The sequence below is a fragment of the Eleginops maclovinus genome, chromosome 12 (assembly GCF_036324505.1).
Source record: "Eleginops maclovinus isolate JMC-PN-2008 ecotype Puerto Natales chromosome 12, JC_Emac_rtc_rv5, whole genome shotgun sequence".
NCBI lineage: Eukaryota > Metazoa > Chordata > Actinopteri > Perciformes > Eleginopidae > Eleginops > Eleginops maclovinus.
In genome coordinates, this window is record NC_086360.1 from 20,375,049 (window position 1) to 20,395,760 (window position 20,712).

The following is a 20,712-nucleotide window of genomic DNA, read 5'->3' on the forward strand; positions in this document are numbered from 1 at the left end:
AGGGTGCACTGTTGTCACATTCTTTGACACCCCAATCTTTTGGGAGAAAGACAGAGGGCCACTATGGTAGGTGTCATCTCATAAGGGGTTTGCATTTATGCGCTATGTTTTAAACATGTGTCTGTCATCCTCCTGAGCCGTCTCCTGAGCTGTCATGTCTGTGGCCAGAGTTCTGTCCGCAGGGCTCTGAAACCTGCTGGTACCATGGCACAGACCTCCGAGATGTCTCTGCATCACAACCGCACTCCCAGAGGGGTGTTTGTGTGTGTGTGTGTGTGTGTGTGTGTGTGTGTGTGGGGGGGGGTTGTATAAATGCCTATATGTGTGCCAGTTCTGTGTTCCTTATCTGTGATTTAGCAAGGAGACTTGGACGCTGAGTATCTAATGCATCACTAGCTTGTCCCTTGATGCGAGCTGGATGGGCACGTTTTTTTTTTTTTTAAAGCCACATGATAATAAGAGATGTGCTGGAAACATTTCAAGGATCAAGCTGTGGTGGCACAGTGTAATTCATCACCGCCCTTCCAGATGTCAAAGTGTTTTTGTTTAAGTCGGTGAACACGCAAACATACCCTAAAGAATCACATAATTCTAGTTGCTCTAAATATGCCGATACTGGATCTTTGGCTTTTTTGTTTACTCACAGTGGCTCTATCCTGTCCATGCATGCGGCGTACTGAATGATTGTCTTTCTGATTGTACTTCGTCCAAGCCATGAAACTCATGTCTGAAGGCCTCTTGATTGGTAAGTTTTGCATCACATTGTTGATAAGGCAGTTTTATCACTAGATGGATGCATTTGGCTGTTGTTTTCCTCTTGTGTCAAGTGGCTGTTAACAATGAGACTAGTTTCCCGACCGCAGCCGGATCAATGGAGCTAGCGTCATTAAAGAGATAGCAGCACACGTTGACCCGAGTGATACCGGAAAGTGAGCAAGCAGAGGAAGAGAGGCGCGGCCCAGCCCGTTTGTCTGTTATCACTGGCTCTGTGTTCCACAGGCTCCCAGGGGAAACTACGAGATGAGAGGAAGACTTCACCTTCCTCCTCCCAGACACCCCCCCCACCCCGTCTTTCCTAACACTCCCGCTCCTTCAGCAGCCCTCCCCTCCCGCCCCCCACGCCCCAAACATTTTTAATTATATCTTCTCCCAAGTAGTGCGGCTCAGTAACCAAGGAGCTGACATTGATGCATGTGCTGATAAATCCGCAAACACTGGAAACAAGATTAACAAAGATTTTGAGGAAAGGGTGACAGCTAATTTTGCGCAATGGTCGGCGCCTCATTCAAGAGTGATGTTTTTGATAGAGCGAGCCACGCCTGAGAATTCATGCTCCACACAGGGGAGGGGGACGCGAACACAGCGCGAGGAGTTCCGCGGCATTTGCACTTTTTAAATTGTTCTTTTTTTAAACCTTTTCCTCTCTCCGTTACTCCGGAGAATGTCCCGGCCTTTCATCCCCCCTGCCGAGCATTTAGCTGCTTTGTTTGTATGTTTGTTTGTTCATCTTGTTTGATTGTGTGCTCATAACTTCACATAATATATTCACACTCAAAAAGAGAAGATAATTCACTTATCTTCATTGTCAACACATTTTGCCACACATGCCATCATTTATATTACAAAGTGAGCCACATATACGCAGACTTGATAAAGCATTAACCTATTATTAACCTATTATGATAATGTTCCTTTCTGCTATTCATTGTCTGTAAATTACCAAACAACACAACTTGCCAAATATTGATGGACAAATAAGTAACTTGAGAATAAACTGTGCATTCGTTTAGCTTCTCTCTGTGTGTGTGTGTGTGTGTGTGTGTGTGTGTGTGTGTGTGTGTGTGTGTGTGTGTGTGTGTGTGTGTGTGTGTGTGTGTGTGTGTGTGTGTGTGTGTGTGTGTGTGTGTGTGTGTGTGTGTGTGTGTGTGTGTGTGTGTGTGTGTGTGTGTGCCAGTCTAATCAGTGTGATCTAATCAGCAGTGCGTATTGTGGAGTCGGTGACATGCCACTCCAGGCCCGTGGTCCTGTCTCTGAACTGGCTCTTAACCCACTGAGACACTGATACACACTCATCTGAGAAAGATATCAGTCTGCCTCATCACACACACACTCACACACACATGCACTTGCGCGCACACACACATGCATGCACGCACAAACAGGAGGAGAGAACAAGATAACAATCATACTTCCACAGCTGATTCCCTATTTTCCCATCGAAAAGCAACACCCTACCTCCTTCTCTCCTCTTTCTCCTCTCTGCAGCCAATTCCAAGTCTATACAGTAGAAACATTTTGTAGATTTCTTTTGTTTTTTTCATGCCTCTCTCCTTTTTCCTTTCCTTTTTTCCACCTCTTTATATGATGTCTCCCTTCTCAGAATCACCTCCCCTGTCTTCATCTGAAGGCAGCTGACAGCTTCTTTTACTTTTCTTTGTCAATTTCTCCTTCTCCCTTTCTCCCTGTCTCTCTAGCTCTCTTTTTCATCTGTGCCTACCCCCCCTCCTCCATCTGCTTTCGCTTTTGTTTGCCCGGCCCCTCTCCCATCCCAACTTGATAATGAGGAATGCGGTGTGACCCTGACCTCCATCGGCCCTGCAACCACCTCCGACCCCTCCAGGTGACCTCCAGTCCCTGTTTTGACAGCTTGATTAATTACAGAGTGTTATGATTTATGAGAAAAGCAGTATGTAAAAATAATAGACAACAGGTGGTCTTAAAAAAAGTTGTGAATTTGAAAGAGCTTCTAGTGAGGATTGTGGTGGCAGTGGGGTGGGGGAGTTAGTCTGTGTGTGTGATCGAGAGAGGATGTGTTTTAAGCGCCTTTCCATGGTAAATTGCTTTTCAACCAGTTTTGAAGGCTACATCGGGTTAATAGGAAAATGTCTATTGCTCCATGCATGGTTTCCTTAGTTGCCACAGCATGGATTTTTGCACGTGTATTGGGCCGTATGGTGAGAGGATGAAGGGGATTCCAACATACATGCGTAGCTCCATGTGTGTGCTGTGAAGCATAACCCCAGCCATGTGGTAATGACACTATGGAAAATGTGCAGGAACACACAGACATACATGCATACACACACAGATACACTATATTCTCCGCCACCTTTCTAGGTTACATCCTGTGAAAATAAGCAGAGAAAATGGCAGGACAGAGCAGCCTTAGTGTTTACCCTTCACACGTCAAACAAAGCTTGTGATTGGCTGTGGCGACCTCCCCTGACTCATGGACCTGTGGTGCAGCTCCACTTAGAGAGAGGTCAGTGTCTTGGACTGTTGGCATGCATGTGTGTCATTGCGGTTGTGTGTCCGTGTGCTAATAATGTTGCCTTCTGATTTATTGCCTATTGCATGATTGCAGCCTGCTACACTTTCCCGGTGAGGGAGGAGAAATTAATATTTTATACATATAGGATAGCAAATTTCATCACATGAAAGGTAACGCCTAACATGAAATATCGCACACTTCACATAGCATCAGTCAGCAACATCAGCAAGACCACCAGTTATCTCTGTGGCACTCCCTCCTAGGTCACAATAACAGGGCAGGGGTGAAGCGATTCCTCTTTGACCGTTGACCCATGGAGGTCATACGGGTCCTGTGATGTTCAGTAAGATTAATACCCTGGGCCAAACAGCATGGTCTCATTATTCACCAACACAGTGCAGTTTACAGGTGAATTACACCCACACAAACCTGCACATTTGTCATCACAACTGAGCAGTCAAAATCTCCATTTCGAGGTAAAAAATACCTTGTTCGCTTAATGATCTATTATATCACAAATAACATGAAGTGGCACCATATAGTGCCAAAAATGCACTGTATTTTCCATGGCAAACAGGTACATACTTGTGTATTATTTGCCATGGTGATGGGTATATCCATTTATCTCTGAAAACGCATGCATACATGTGTTCCTGTGTATACAATGTTTAGTTGTGTCCTGCCATTGACCCTGACCGGGCTCAGTCTGTACATATGGCCATGCGTCTCGCACCCACCGTGTGTGTTCATGTGTGTTAACACAGTACCTACCTGTCCAGATGGTAAAGTTGAAACATTCGTCAGTGGATTAATTTTGTCTGCATTCGAAGTAAAAGACACCCTCACATTTTGTTTCACCGTTATCATCATGATCAGCAGAGATGGATTTTTCATTCAGGTCAGATGCTTTGTTTTTGTGTAATCTTGTTGAGAAATTAGATTTTAAATAGCTGCCAAATACTTCCTACCGATCATTTTTATAATCATTATCTTAATTGTTCATTGTATTTCTTTCTTCCTAAGCCTATTGAGCTCAGACTTTGCCTTTTCTCCTTCCTTCCGTGCACACTTATTAGTGGCCTTCAGGACAGGTTTGCTCCTGGGATGCCTCCACACCTCCCTCCTTTCCTCTTTTTGCAGCTTCTCAGCATCCCTCTCTCAGCTCACCTCTCTCCCTGATTTATACATTAAATAGTTAGGCAGGAGGGTAGGGAGGCACCTATCATTCCATGATCTATATCTCTCTGTGTCCTCATTAAAAATACATGTGTATGCTTAGGGGAGACAATATAGAATATATAAATCAAAATGCTAACGGCATCAGAATAAGCCTCCTGTATTTATTTCCCCATAGCTTTCCCTCTGTGGGCTCAGGACTCTTCCTGCTTACTGTATTTCCTTTGCTCTTTGGCATGTCTTTGATACTCTAATATTGAAGTATACTGGAAATGTTGTTAATTTATTATGCTAGTGATTTTATAATCTGCCCAGGCAACACTGCTAGCTGAAACATGGCTTATTATAATATCTCAGTTTTTTTACTTATCATAAAAATACATAATCAATGTTTGATAATTCAATTATTTCTGTCTGCTTACTGTCTATGGAGCTGATTTGAGCTCTGGTGAGATGGCTCTAAAATGTCAGTGTTGCTGAGTTTACATTCACTGTCGTATCTTCTGTAAAAAAAAAAATTGACAAATGACTTGTGTAACATTTACTTGCACAATCGATAGCTCTGACAATTTCCACCTGGACGGTGATTAATGCTACATCCACCCCCAATCTAACAAACCCCCAGCCCCAACCCTGCACCTCCCTCTGTGTGTGTCGTGCTGAGAGCAGATGAAGCAGGCCTTCAAACTTTGTGTGTCAGTGTGTGTATGTGTGTGTCACTGTTTATGTGACAATTTCAGTCCAGGCACTCGAATGCTTGATCAACCATTGAACATAGATAGTGGCTCAACAAAATCACAGATTCACAGACGTCGAGTATAGTAAATAATTGAGGCATAAACTGACTTTGGCATTGCACTGAGTGAGTTACTCAACAGTGTCTGTGTGAGTGTCTTTATGTCTATCCTTTCACTAAGGTTCTGAAAATAGACGGGTCGGGAGGAGCGAGACAGGAAGAGAGAGAAATAGAAAGTGAAACAGAGAGAAAGAAATGTAAATGTGAGCATGAAAAGAAGCTGAGGCATCAGGGATCTGAAGCTGTGCTATTCTCTTCACTTCCTCCACCCCACTGCTCCACTTTGAACTCATTTATAAATATTCAGCTCCACATATAAACAATATCCAAATGAGCCCAGACTTCTATGCCAAGGTTAAAAACTCTACTGCTATTACAGACACAACTACTTGACTAGCTCAAAAGGTTAGCCTCTTATTCTGACCTAAACTGTTTGTGCTCATTAAGATCAAGAAAAAGATAATCATTACCACAGAGTCTTATTTACTTTGACCAAATTAGTGTGCGACTACATTAGTGGAAGCGAACACCGTATGCAGTCTTTGAACTTGAAGTGAAAGTTGAATTTAAAGCAACTTAATTAAATGTGTACTCTTTATTAGAGAAGAAACTCATGCAGTGGGCGATTTGTTTAAAATTAACTCAGGAAGCTCCAGTTTGTCTTACTTTTTCTGTATGATCCATGTAAACATTTGTTCAATTGATTGCTTGAACATACATGGATGTGGGGTTAAGCAGAGAATAAAAAAAGCTCCCCTACCTTCTGTATGCATTACAAATTACACCACCTAATGTAGGCATTATTTCAGCACATCATCTTTTCTTCTATATAAACTGTTGAATATTATTTTCTTTTTCTATCAACACTGTAAAATTGTATTTAGTAACATGTAGGTCTTCTTTGCAAGTACTTGCATGGCCCCCTGGGTATCGCTAGTTATCAAAAGGATGATTGATTTTGTGGTGACAGGCTGATGACAATCCCGTCTCATCCCTTCTCACATCACCTAAGATCCACACATGTCTTTTCATAGCCCCAGTGGTACAGTAAGTACTCTACTCTTCTGTTCTCAGAGAAACATAGCTGTGTGTTTGGTTGGGTATGGGGGGTCTCAGACTGGTGCTGTGTTGAAATGAGAAAGGGGGCACCGTGACTTAATCTGACATTACTGTGCGATCTGTGTGGTATCTCGGCCTCAAGAAGAGGGGGAGTGGGAAAAACAGAAAGAGAAAGAAAAGATGGGGATCGGATGGATAAAGAGGCCCTGCATGTAAAAAAATCTCAGAGACGTCGACAGAAAAGGTCAAAAAGAGCAGGGTGGCCCTGACAGCGAGGGAGATTGAGAGCGTACTTGTTATAACAGTATTTATCTATCCTCTCAGATCCTTCATACCTATTTATTGAGGAGCGTTTTGATTTTTGATCTTCTTCCTCCCTGTTAAGACTTGTGTACTTGTATTTCATATTGCTTCAGCCACAAGTACCTGCAATTGTGACGCCAGTTCTTTGCTCTCGCTTATTTTCTATAACTTGTTTTTTCATCTCCGTCGGCCATTGTGCCTCGCTCAGATCTCAAACCAGACTGTAGCCTCCAGACATCCCTCCCCTCCTCCTCATCTTATTGGGTATGCCAGGCAGGGTGACCCTTTCCCCCTTGTCAGTCAAGCCTGAGCAGCGAATCCGGAGCTGCGTATTGCTGAATCAAGGAAGTGGAGCGATTGCTATTGAGAAAAAGGGAGCGCCGTTTGCCTCGATCCTAACAGCACCCCGACAATAAACGAATAAATGAAGCTGCTCGTGATCCAATTTGAAAAGAAACAAACCTATTGCACTTTGAATCTCATCATGTAGGATACAAGCGCATGGATGTATAAATACACTAAAGAAACACATGTATTTGCTTCTATTCACATACAACCTTAAATTCACACCATACCATCCACTTTCCTCACTGCAAGCACCCGTGACCGCTATCAGCCATGCTTTGTACCTGTCAAGTGCTGTCCTTTTCCCTGTGCCCAAAGCCCTGCTCACTACATGAGAGCTCTCACATCAAAGCTTCGCTGAGCTCCACAAGCACAGATGAAACACCCTCTCACTCCGGCCGCCTCTCTCCCCGCTCCCGCACATTAGACACATTTCATTTCATTACAACGCCACTACAAAAAATAGAGGTGCTGCTGTCTTAAAGGGACATCTTATTTACTCTCTCTTGCTCTTGTGTACTCACTAACATGTGGACACACACACAGACACACACACACACAGGGTATCTGCTTTCTTTTCAAATAATGCGACTGGAAGGGAAAATAATGATCTGTTACCATCAAAGTTCTAGTGGGCAAGCGGCATCTAATTTGACCATGAAGGGGGTCCATCATTGTCATCAAAGAGTATTGACAATATTGTTAAGAGAGCGCAGTACGTTATCATAAATAACAAATATTCCTTAGAGTCGTGATATTCACAGTATATTGCAGCTTTTTTAAAATGATTTTTAATACCTTGCAGATAGTTAGGAGAATGTATGTTTTTAAACGCTTCATAATGCTGCGTGTAGGGAGACCGGGCGATGACGGAGGAAGGGTTTCATCACGGCGATGAGACGAGCCCTGGTTTCCTTAGCAGCCGCAGCCTTTGTTGTGCTATCTGATGTGGGACAGGCCGACAAAGGAGTGCTAAGGATCGTCCAGATCGGGGTGATGGGGGTCGGGGTGCCCCCCCTTAGAGGGGTCGGGGCGACCCTCTTGACCGCTGGCCCCGGGGCAGGGGCTCAGTGTGATGGTGGCACAGGGGCACACACAGGGCATGGGAAGAGACTTAGCCTGCATACTGCTGCAGAAAGACAAGACTGACCCAATGCTAGAGAACTGTGTGTGTGTGTATTTAATTTGAGACTGTGTGTGTGTGTGTGTGTGTGTGTGTGTGTGTGTGTGTGTGTGTGTGTGTGGGACAAAGGCAACGTGACCCAATGTTAGCAATGTGTGAGAGAGAGATTTAGTTGTATAAAAAGCTGCGTGACCCAAGGTTTGCAGTGTGCATTTGTGTTAGATTCACACTTTGACAGCACATCAGAATACAAAGATCCGCTTTAGCAGGTGTATCCTGGGTGTATGTATGTGGGAGCGACTTGACAGATAGCAAGAAACACAAAGGCCATGTGACCTAACTCTACAAGGGTATATTGCAAGATGTATGGAGAGATTTGGCTGTCACAAAACAACGTAAAGACTAGAATGATGATGATAAGCTCTGTGGGAGAAATCAGTTCTGTGGGATTCGGGATAAACATTCTCAAAGTGCTGTTTAATATGAATTGAATGTATTTTTCTTCTAATATTGGTGTTCTTTACATTATTTATTTTATAGATAGGTTTGGTATATACACATAGACAATGACAGTATAAAGCAATATTACATTTTATTTGTAAGAATCTCATTTTTAAAAGAGAATTGTTTAAATATAAGGTGAAATTGTAGGGGGAGAAAACAAAGCAAATTTAATTTTAGATTGCTTTGCTTGGTTCATCAACTCTTTGTTGTAAATAGCGTTGATGGAGAGAAGAATAAGAGCAGGAAGTGTCTGAACAGGGAACACAGTGTTATCCTGACACCAACACAGACCTCTCAATGTTCAAATAAATGATGGTTTCCGACATAGACCCTGCTCCTCCAGACTAAGTATGCCGACAACACTGGTTGCCTTTACAGCAATGTCCTTCTGGGTGACTGGACAGCTGAAAGGGTTAGCACTGTTAGCTCGCTTAGGTGTGTTAGCCTCTCCAAAAGGCCATAGGCTATAGGCCACTCAGGGTTAGCATAAGGGTGCTAAAGGCTACGATCCGGGCCACTTGAGGTTACCAAAAGTATGCTTAGGGCCACTAAGGGTTATTGACCAGTAAGGGTTAGGGTAAGAGCACTGAAGACTAAACATGGTTGTAGGCCACTCAGGGTTAGCATCAGAACACATGGGCCAGTGTTGCTAAACTATTAACTTTTGGCCTTGTGAACCAGGATTAGGGGAAAGGAGAAATGCACACAAAGTGATGTGATGATGGTAAAATGCAAATCTTTTTTCTGCCATTTTTCCTCCTTTGTTTGAAAAATGTACTGGCAATGGAGAGTGGTTTTCATTTGTTATTGTTACGTTTTTTTTATTAAAACGTTTTGTTCATCAGTATTAAATGTAATCATTTATTGATTTAAATTATATGTGGCTCTTATAATGTTGGTGCCGTAAACTGAACTGGTCTTGTCAGTTATTTTATCAGGCTGCCACCAGTGGGCAGTGGCACAAAGCTGGTGTTGATCTGGTTGGACTCCATGTCTCTCTCTCCTTCCTTTTCTATCTATCTTTGTCTTATCATTATAGCTATCTATCTATAACTCCCCTTCTCTACTTTCACTTTTTGTTCTCTCTCTGTCTCCTCTGCTCTCTCCTCTGCTCACCCACTCCTATTTCTTTTTCATCCAGCAATCCATCTGTCTGAATGTAAGCTTGTGTGTCTGGGTTTCTATATTTGTGTGCAAATGTGTATGTGATATCTGCAGGCAATATTAAGTCTGCCTAATAGTTCCTCATCCATACCTCTCCAAGTTTCACTTTTTCTTCCGAACATACTAAGGCACACAGACTAATACAAATCCAAGTTAGAAGAAACATCATCCACCTAGAATTTGCATACAAACTATAATGTTGGACATGCAGTTTTTCAAGTCATAAATCACTTGCTAAATTACCATAAGACTTGCTGTGCCTTGAAGTAAAATTCAAACTTTACTCCATCATCATACAGATGCCATTATGTAGCAGGACATATTTTTAAATTAGAATTTCAAATACATTTTTTGAATGAACTTAAAGCTGATGTAATATTAAAATACTTTTTTTAACACGTTGTTAAAACAAAATAATTAGCCATTTGTGTCCAATTTTCCTCACACTTAAAATGTTTTCTTAAGTCAATAATCTTAATATTTATAACACCTTTTACATTCCGAATATGTCCAGCGAGGGAAGGAGAGCCTTGTTTGAATTTGAAAAGGAGTGAGAATCAAACTAATTTTATAATCTGAATAAGTGAGAAAGTGTCATTTTGCCGTTGTCAACACACGGCAGGTGCTAAGGGAAGGGGTGTGTGGCAGGTTTGATGTGTATGGGCGTAGGGGGGACACACACTCTAGCTGCGTCAACGGAACACAAGCACAATGTGTTAACACTTATCAAGGAAGAGGAGACGTGCCGCCTTGAGAAGACAGTGTGTGTGTGTGTGTGTGTGTGTGTGTGTGTGTGTGTGTGTGTGTGTGTGTGTGTGTGTGTGTGTGTGTGTGTGTGTGTGTGTGTGTGTGTGTGTGTGTGTGTGTGTGTGTGTGTGTGTGTGTGTGTGTGTGTGTGTGTGTGTGTGTGTGAGTGATGAAGATTTGCAGAGGAAGCTGAGCGAACTCCCTCAAAACTCCTCCTAAAGGTATTTTGCCAGCACTGCTGTCTTTCATGCTCGTGTGTGTGTGTGTGTGTGTGTGTGTGTGTGTGTGTGTGTGTGTGTGTGTGTGTGTGTTTGCACAGTCGTATACCAATAACTCTGAGTCTTAGGTGTGTGTATGTGTGTCACAATGGGGGTTGTGTGTGTTAAGCACAACCAAAGTGAAACAGGAATCCATCCATTTCCTGCTTTAGTTTCAGAGTGCTTGGGATAATAAACAGTTAATTAAAATGACTTCAAAATTGAAGAAGTCACCAAAGGCTACAAGAAAACTTCCTTTTCTTCACAATACATTTACCCTCTGTCATTTTTCTTATAATAACCATTTTGGTTATTTTTATTTAACATTTTCTCTTATTCTGAACATTTTTGAAGTTTAGAAAAACAAATATTAGGGATATTACTTAAAAATATATTCAATGCTAAAACCTTTTGGGTTTCTAAATATTTCTACACTTCTTAATCGGCAGTGCTGACTGAAGTCCTGTACACACAATAACATGCACATAAACGGATACTTACGCAGTTGCAGCTAACTCTTTGAGTGATGGTGGGATCGATTGGGTTTGATATTAAGTGACACATGGCCTTTGGAGTCACTAAATGCTACTCACCGACTGAAACCACCGGTGCTACATTTCAATCCCCCGGTTACTTCTCAGGCTTGTCCCTGCAGTGACACTCTCTCCTCTGTCTCTTTCTCTGCCATTTATTTCAGTCTGAATGTTCGTCCTTTCCCTAGTCCTCTCACAATCTGCGTTTTATGGTATTATTGCTCATAGATATCCACTACCAAGATTTTTTTTAAACAACTTAAAACCAGTCAGACTTAGCCTGAGTGCTAAGTTTCTGAGTTTCATTGTAAGAGAGATTTTCATGCAGTGCTACACCAGCGTTCCTAAGTAGGTTTAACAGAGTTAATATCATCTTTATTTGTTGGGGAAAATACGATATCTCTTTGGGTATTTGTTATACAGACTCTCTTTCTCACACACACACACACACACACACACACACACACACACACACACACACACACACACACACACACACACACACACACACACACACACACTCCCATCTGCCATACTCTTTACCTGAAAATATATTTTTTAAATGTTGTTAAAGCACTTTCAGTTTTTAAAAGATCTATATAAAATCAGTTTATATATTATATAAATAATATATTATTTATATAATATTATTGTATATTTTTCTTATATTACATTGCTAAGCAAGTATTGGGAGCAATTATGATTTGATTGATCCTGATGCCATGGTTCTTATAAACATGCTTGTTTTTCTTATCTGTTGTAGGAGGGCTACGGTGTGATGGTGCTCAATCCCAATGAGAACTACCTGGAGGTGGAGAAGTCAGCCATGTCCTCTCCCCTGCCCTCTCCTACCGAACCCTCTGACGAACCTGCAGAGAAGAGGGAGCGCAAGGATGATAAAGAGGGCAAAAAGAAGAGAGAATTTTATGAGAAGTATCGAAACCCACAAAAGGAGACAGAAACTGAGCGGATCCCTATACGGGTAAGTCGTAAAGGAACGGAGAGACTGAAAAAGGGGAGAGAGAAAAGAGAAAGGCAGGGAGGGAATGTTGTGAGAGCCGCTGGGAAGGACAGAAGAATAGATGTTCGTCAAAAGCAGACATGATAGAGGAGGTGGACAGAGTGACAGTTAAGGTCGTGGGAGGAGGTAGGAGTAGAGACATAGGTGAGAAAATGGGAGGGAGGCATTTGGAAAAGTTTGCAGGAGACACAAGTGGCAAGAACGTGCCGGGAGGAGGAGGGTGGAAGGTGGCGCACTGAGGAGGCTATGGAAGGAAATGTTAAGTAACAAGAGATGATGGGAGGATGGAAGGGAGGATGGGAGGCAGAGGGAGAAAGAGAGGCTCTTGTGTGGTCAGCCTGTGTGTGAAGAGGTTGGCTGTGCTCCAGTCGCCTCTCAGTGAGCAAGTGTTAACCACATGGCTACGTCGCTCTCTCCCTCTTCCTCTCTCTCCCTCTCTTTTTCTCTCTCAGATGGTGGGCTGGTCAGTGCAGCTCTGGCCCTTCACTCCTGTTAACCGCTGGGATTATTATCTCCCTAACACACACTCTGCAAACACACTGCAACATTCTTATCATGCTACACTGCCCGTACACCACCTAATCACACACACACACACACACACACACACACACACACACACACACACACACACACACACACACACACACACACACACACACACACACACACACTTAGATTGGCCAGTTTACCTTTTGGTCAAACAAAGGAAGCAACCCTTTGAATAAATCGAAATAAATATGGGCAAGGTGATGAGAAATTAAAACGGTGGTCTTCTCTTTGTAAATGTCTTTTTGTTTCACCCTACTGCCAATAAAATTCATAGTTGGCCTCCTAAATGGAGTCTAGACAATTTGTGTTTCTTAAAAGCTCTAATTTAGTATCATTTCTGAATATAAATGAATATTGTGTGCACAGCTAGCTTCCTCCCATCACAGAAAAAGTCTCCTGATCAATTTTCTGTGTCTTACTTTAGTCCGATTGCATGTGTGTGTGTATATGTGTGTACTTCTGCGTGTGTGTGAGAGAGTAATACGTCAGTCTCTGGTGTCTGAAAAGAGTTAGGTCTGCTCTGGGACTTAAGGGCGGTGTGTGAGCTGTCAACTCAGCCCCTTTTTTTTCTCACCCCCCTGGCAGTACCTTCACACACACTCTAATAAGGGTTAATTAGCATCAGTTCTATCTTACTCTATCACACTTCCTTACATCTACGCTGGTCTCCCTGTCATGAGACTTGTCATGATTTTTCTTTACACTAGATGAAATAACACTTGTGGTACACACTCTGCCATTTCGCTCACATTAATGTAGTCAAAATAACTTGCATCAACTGTCACTTATTGATATATATATATATTTTTTAAGCTATAAATGAATATACAAAACCCAGTGCTTATTGCAAGTGTGTGTGTGTGTGTGTGTGTGTGTGTGTGTGTGTGTGTGTGTGTGTGTGTGTGTGTGTGTGTGTGTGTGTGTGTGTGTGTGTGTGTGTGTGTGTGTGTGTGTGTGTGTGTGTGTGTGTGTGTGTGTGTGTGTGTGTGTGTGTGTGTGTGTGTGTGTGTGCGTGTGTGTGCTGGTTTTTCTATTTCTATTTTGTTAGACCCACGATAAATGGAGTGTGTATTTAATTATATTATTTTGAAGGTGAAATTTAAATGATTCCCAATAACGCAGAATGATATCAAATTATCTTTTCCTCCTTTTTATAATATACATTTATAAATATTCTATTTTTACTCCCTTCCTTGCCTTAAATCTTTAACACGCAGTGTGAGGTCGTTAACACAGTCCCAACCAAGGTTCCCTTATCCTTCGAGGAAGCATGCAATATTATTCACGTCTTGATATTGGACTCAGCTTGCTATCCCCAAGCCTGCATAATGCATGCTGGACAGGGTCAGATGCATTTAGACAAGGGCGGTTTGCAGAAATGGCTTGTCTTTTTGAGACTACAGTGGCTCGGAAATACTGAGCAGTTTAAAAGTCTTTGCTTTTCAGAAGTACATGAGATGGAAGTCAGTGCAGACATCATAATGATTAACTGAAGGAAATAAAACACCTACTTTTTGTCATTTCCATCTTGCTTTTTGTTAAATATAATCTGTCAAATTGATTGAGCAGTCCATACTGTTTCTCTAGCAGTCCATAGTTCAATATCCAGTGTTGTGGCACATTTTAATTGAGAGATTGATTTAAAAAAAGAAAAGAAAAAACGTTCAACATCTGTTTTTTCAGTGCTGCAGGATAATACAAAATTAACCTCATTAGAAAGAAAAGTAGGGGTCATGTAGAAGGTTTACATTTTCCAGCGAATGCACTTGTCCTTAGATGCAGGGATTGAAGACTCGGGATAAAGATTAATGAGTGAGCAGGTTGGCTGTGTGTTGGTGCCCCTTGAATTTTGACCTTTGACCCAGAAGTCAGCAGGATGTTTGTGTGTATGACCTCGCCTCTATCGTCCACGCCTCCTCCTGCACTACTTTACTCTCCAGTGTTCGGCCGCAGTCCCCCCCAGAGTAAGCTGTCACACGCCCGCACACACACGCACATGCAAGCAAAAAAACACACATGCAGTTGTGTAAAGGAACACACATACCGACAGACAAAAGAGTAAAAGAGGTGAAAAAAGAACTAAGCTTTTGACGTGTGTGTGTCTGTGCGTGTGTGTCTGCGTGTGTTTGTCCTTCTACACTTCTGTTCGTCGGGGTGGGTGGTGGATCAAATCAAACCTCTTTAGCACGGTTGTTTTCATCTTTTTCAACAGCGTACACACACACACACACACACACAAAAACACAAACACATGCAAACCTTTCTTTATTCACTACATCTCACACTCTAACTCCTGCTGAGCTGGTAGACCACCTGCACACAGCCATTCAGAAACACACACACTCAAATATATACCTTTACCCCTTTTTATATATTGAAATCCAAAATTACACAAAAAAACCCAGAAACTTAAAGCTGTCTCACTTATCATTTATACCTGTAATAGTCATACAGTTACATAAAATACTTGAGTTTTTAAGATATTGACATAGAAAGACTGACACGCACACACACACAACACACATATTCATACACCCTCCAGCCCCTGATAAAGTGGAGTTGATTAATATGCTTCCTTACACACATTAATAAGCTCTTAACTGCTTTTAGGATTCTCACTTTTTAGCCTTGGGTTCATAGTGTGCAACCTCTCAACCTTATCTAATCCCTCTCCTCTCCTCTCATCCAGGTCACACACCGCTCGGCCATGTTTTGGGGGATGTTGGTGGAGGAGGCAGTTAGAAAGAGAAGACAGAGGGAGGGATGGAAGGATAGAAAGTCTAATCGGAGGGATGCTGATGAGGATAGTGTGTGTGTGTGTGGGGGGGGGGGCTGGCTCTCTTTGCCATATAGAAGTTTGGGAGTTCACTTTACTCTGAATTTTAGCAGTAATCCAGTTAGCTATTTTCTGTCAGCCAAGCGGAGGAATGGCAGGAACAAAAGGCACATTCATGGGCTTAAGAAGCTTCCAAAGAGTTCACCCAAGGCTGGCTGGCTGGGATTAGGCCAGCAGGCCCTGGAAAGAAGAAGGGGGAAAAAAGAGCAAAGGGGACAAAAAACAGAGCTTCGCCTTTCTTTTAGCACCACTTATTTTTATAAACGACTGGAATACTTTCTGCTTTTCGTTTTAGCATCTCGTATTATATGATGTTCAGAGAGAGATAAACAGGGAGGACCTCACTCTAATAGCATTTTGAAGTAGCGGATTGAGACTCTTCCTCCTTTTTTTATTTTCGCTATGCTGTACTGGGCTTCGGTGCAACTCTAAGAATAAGATATGTATGATTGAGACTGGTGCCTATTGAATGATTTATATGAAAACTCTCTTCTTTTCTCTAAAATCCTTAACCAAATCATACCACATTGAAACCTACCTATGGGACACACTTTGGGGATTGTTTGATTCCCTTTTTACAACTTTTTTTTTTCTTTCAGATTTCATGTCAGGGTAGAAAATCACAGTTTTTTTGTGTGTTTTTTGTTTTGTTTTTGTTTACAATAAAGATTTCATTTTTGCTTCTTGGAAAATTGTGGTCTCCAGTGTCTTGGTGCCATGTGCCTTGTACTGTCCCATACTTATTTGACTGTTGTTGATTTTACAGAGTGTGTTTCTTAAAGGAAGGAGCATCCATTATTTAGACTTCGCCTTTCCAAGACCTGTTATTCCCAGCTGCAGCTGTCCACTGGGGCTAGCTGAGCTTCTTGTCCTTGTCTGTGTTTAGCAGATGATGTCCTGTTTCTCCATGTTCACAGCGTACTACAAAGCATCCTGAGGATTCACATAACACACACACTTACACACACCAAAACTTGATTATAAACATTAAGACATGGACACACTAGCACACACGCTGGTAATTGTATTTGACATGGCACTACAGTGTTCTCTATGGGACTGGGTTTTGCTCTTTGTCACCTTCACCCCTTTGCCCCAGTCTGTGGCCCACAAGCAATTATACAGACAGGGTTTATTTGACCTTTGTCCTGTGGTCGTGCCAAGAAGTAAGGCTCAGCATATCCAATGACAGGTAGGGACTTGATTAACCTTTGAACTTGGTCAGAGAAGAGGTCAATAACCGGAGCTAGAGGGCGCTTCACCTGCTTGCTGCAGAGAACAAATTGGCTGGATGCCATCTTTGTATTTGGGCGTGTATTTCTGTGTGGTAGAGAAGAATCTTTGACCTTTGTGTGTGTGTAAGTTCTTGTGTTTGAAACCAAAGTACACGCTTCCTGTGAAACGTTTAAACCTTTATTCAAACTGCTTTACATGCAGCTTGTGTTAAACTTTAGTGAAATAGTAAATGCTTCTACTCTAAGTTAAAAAGAGGAGTGAGTCTGTTAGATTTCCTGCTTGTTAGCCTGAGTGAGCGTTTCTGGAAATGTGTAATGTGTAGTACCTAACATATGTGTGTACACATACCTATGTGTTTGCTCAAGGCAGAAGCAGTGTAGCTTGTCTCATATCCCTGCTCCCAATCTTCTAGTCATGTCAACCATCAAACACATCCATCCTGCCCTCCCTCGCACCTTCCCACCCACTGAGGTCTCTCTCTCTCTCTCTCTCTCTCTCTCTCTCTCTCTCTCTCTCTCTCTCTCTCTCTCTCTCTCTCTCTCTCTCTCTCTCTCTCTCTCTCTACTTCTCTCTACTTCTCTCTACTTCTCTTTCTCTCACCACACAACCCTGTTGTGGATACAGGCTGACCCGAATAAAGACATACACAGACACACACACAAATACACACAAAAACAAGAACCTTAGGGTCATCCTGGAACAAACAAAGCCTTGTCCGCCTGCCCGCTCTCCTTTGCCTTATGTCAATTAATGGCTCGCAGTAATTTCACCTGACAATCCGGGCGGCAGCGCAAGGCTAGCCGAGATGTCACCGCGATGACCTTTCTGGCCCGCAGCCACTCTTTTCTAATAAAGAATCTCACAAACCCACAGCAACTTCCTTTGTACTTTGTTAATGAGTTATTGATTTGAAACAATGCCCTGGAAAATATTGTCAGAGCAGACTGACCCCACCAAGGTCATGCTATTTCATTGTATACAGTCTGAGCACGCTAATATGCACGTAGGATCACATGGCCGCTATTAGTTTTTCTCCTTTCTCTGGCTCTGGCTCCCTCTTTTTCTCCTTTACTGTATATCCCAATCGAATAACACACCTACACATTCATTTCTCGCTCACTCTCAAACACACACACACACACACCCACACTTTCCCCCCCTTGTTAGTCTTGCACACGTTTTTCACCTCGTTCTAGCTTTTCCATGTCTCTTTCTCGCATCATTATATTCCCAACTCTCCATACGTACTATACCTGCTAATTACCCACAATGCCACAGTCATTATTTTCCCATCTCTGCCACTAATTTGCTCCATACCTTCCTTTCCCCGACTCTAGCAGACCCATCAGCTCTCAGACAGCTTCTAGCTAACTTCAGCTCTCTCTCGACTCTATGAGAGAGTGAAAAAAGAAACAAAGACGAGAGGGGAAAGGAAAAAAAGGAAAAAACATGGCGAAGGAGTACACGTCCCACACATTGATTAGAATGCAATTGCAAACAGGTGTCGTTGAGGTCCACTTTTTAATTGTGTGCACAGAGACATGTACATAAGCACGCACGCTAGCACACACACAACTATTTTACTCTAATAACCTCTTTGCTTACACCAAACATGTAATTATGTACATGGCTTATTTAATATTGAATCATTAGCCCGAATGAAAACAATCCTGTTCTGTGGTGATCAGTGCATATTAAAGAGTTTAATGACTGGTGCTGCAGGTGGGTTTACCCAGTGTGTGGCCATAGCGCAGGAGGGAGTGACGGATTCAGTGAGTCAGAATTTGTGTTCCTGGTGTAATTTGAGTAATTGTTTTCTATACAAAAAGGAACTCTCAAAAAATATTGTTGTCAGGTGGGTGTTTGGAATACATTTTATTCAACTATCTCTCTAACCTCTTGAAATACTTATTGACGTGTTTGCAAGATTGAGACCCGGACTGTCCAAGAACCCCTGTGAAAGAGTCCAAACCCAATGAAGTTGTTAAGGGATCCCGTGACACTGTTCTGACACTTTTGGCTCCCACTGAAAAGTTTCTAAATATAAAGTATAATGGCTCTTATCCACTAAATTCCTTCCGGTCCATACTGCTCACCATCTCCCAACTTTAAATTCCAGTTTCCTCAGAAGTTTTCCTGGTCTATGTTGGTTTGGGAGAAGGAGGAGCAGAAGAGAGAAGTGTGGGGAGGTTTGAAGTGGTTGTTTGTCATTGGTGTTGTTAGATTCATTGTTTCCTGTGTTGGTCGGACACTGGGTTTGTGTTGGCGTTGGGACTGTTATTCTGGCTGCAGCACACTCCTCTCCTCCGCTCTTCTATCCCTGCTTCTCATTACAGTGAATAAACACAGGGCAAGTATACGACCGACCAACTTTTAAGAAACAAGAGAGTGTGTGTAAGGGTTTTGAATCAGTGTGTATGCAATTATGTCTGAGTTTTTATTGTGTAAGCAATGGAAAGAGCTAAAATGAACAAATTCTAGAAAATAGACAATTGCAGAGCAAACGCATTTAATAAATGAGTAACATTTGGAACCAATTACAGATCCTAAGTGGGGTGGATAGTCCTGATCAATGCAGCAAGTTGTCTAGCAGTCTAAATATTGACATAAGTTATAACATATAGTAAGAGTTTTGTTGATTAGGTAAGAGTATAGCAGTGGTGTCCTTTTGCATGTCCTGAGATGAGATGGAGGCAGGTAATGCAAGTTGAGACAGTCACACCTTGTGTCTGAAGTAGGGGTGTCACAATATATCGGTATTTACGGTAACCGTGATAGAAACAACAATTTACACACACACACAAACAGCTGAACTTGAACAGACCCATACATACTTTTACTGTGTAACGGTTGAAAATATGGACTGGGCTTTGAACTAAAGACACAGCAGTAAGTGGCGTCTACATTGACAACAGTGGAATTTAGCATGCACAATATGCGCGCCATGTACGGCCGCGTTCCGGTGCGCTCCGGCAGCACTAAAAGCCTGATGAACCTTTACCATATGCAATACCATAAATAGTATTTAATAAATAAAGTATGTGACGTGTGATGATAATAACATTTGTATGACCAAATGGATGTAGTCAGTTGACTAAAACCCACAATGCACGATGGCCCGTTGATTGAAAACGCTCCAGTATTAGAGGGCCGGAAAAATCGACCTATTTGGTCGTATTAGTTGGAGGACTTGGTGAACACAGAGCCAGGGATTCAGGTCAGCTAACGGTGTTTGAGTCAATGGATAAGAAATGTCAGAATGAAGCCATCACTAAATCAGGCCAGGGTTTAAAACACTGATAACAACAGTTGCTCCAAAATACAAAAGCCCAATAAGACAACAGTTTTTGTTGTTATTTTTGTACGGTAGACACAAAATGCACAATAAACTAATGAATTTGACTGATAGCATTATTATTATTATTCTTGTTAAGATTTTCTATAGATATCGCAATAATATCGTTGTCATGAATTACTTTGGCCACGATAACCATGGAGTGAAAATCTGATATCGTGACAGCCCTAGTCTGAAGGTCTGCTTGAATCTTTTTATCCAAGCAATCCTTCACTTCAATCTTTTGTCAACTTTTCTTTTGCTTGTATTTCCAGGGAGGTCGGCTACAGTTTATTGAGCGTTAAACTTGTTTAACATTGTGCAATATGGTAAAGGGAACTTCAAGGTTTTTTGGACATAGACCTTCGGATTAGTTCCTCTTGGCTATGGTCTTTATTTATTTTTTCATTTCTACATGCTCACTGACTGACACTTAACAGCAGAATGAGTACTTT

General features: G+C 42.1%; 1 protein-coding gene across 6 annotated transcripts in view; it reads left to right on the forward strand.

Moving 5' to 3' along the window:
• arb2a (ARB2 cotranscriptional regulator A) overlaps positions 1-20,712 on the forward strand; it is a 146,823-nt gene that overhangs the window by 43,588 nt on the left and 82,523 nt on the right. For 4 of the 6 annotated variants that reach the window (XM_063897400.1, XM_063897397.1, XM_063897396.1 and 1 more), the window contains exon 7: positions 12,042-12,260. In XM_063897400.1, coding sequence (XP_063753470.1) covers positions 12,042-12,260 — 219 coding nt within the window. Of the gene's footprint in view, positions 1-12,041; positions 12,261-12,751; positions 13,064-15,540; positions 16,294-20,712 lie in introns of those variants that run through there. The other 2 variants (XM_063897399.1, XM_063897401.1) reach the window with 2 other exon arrangements.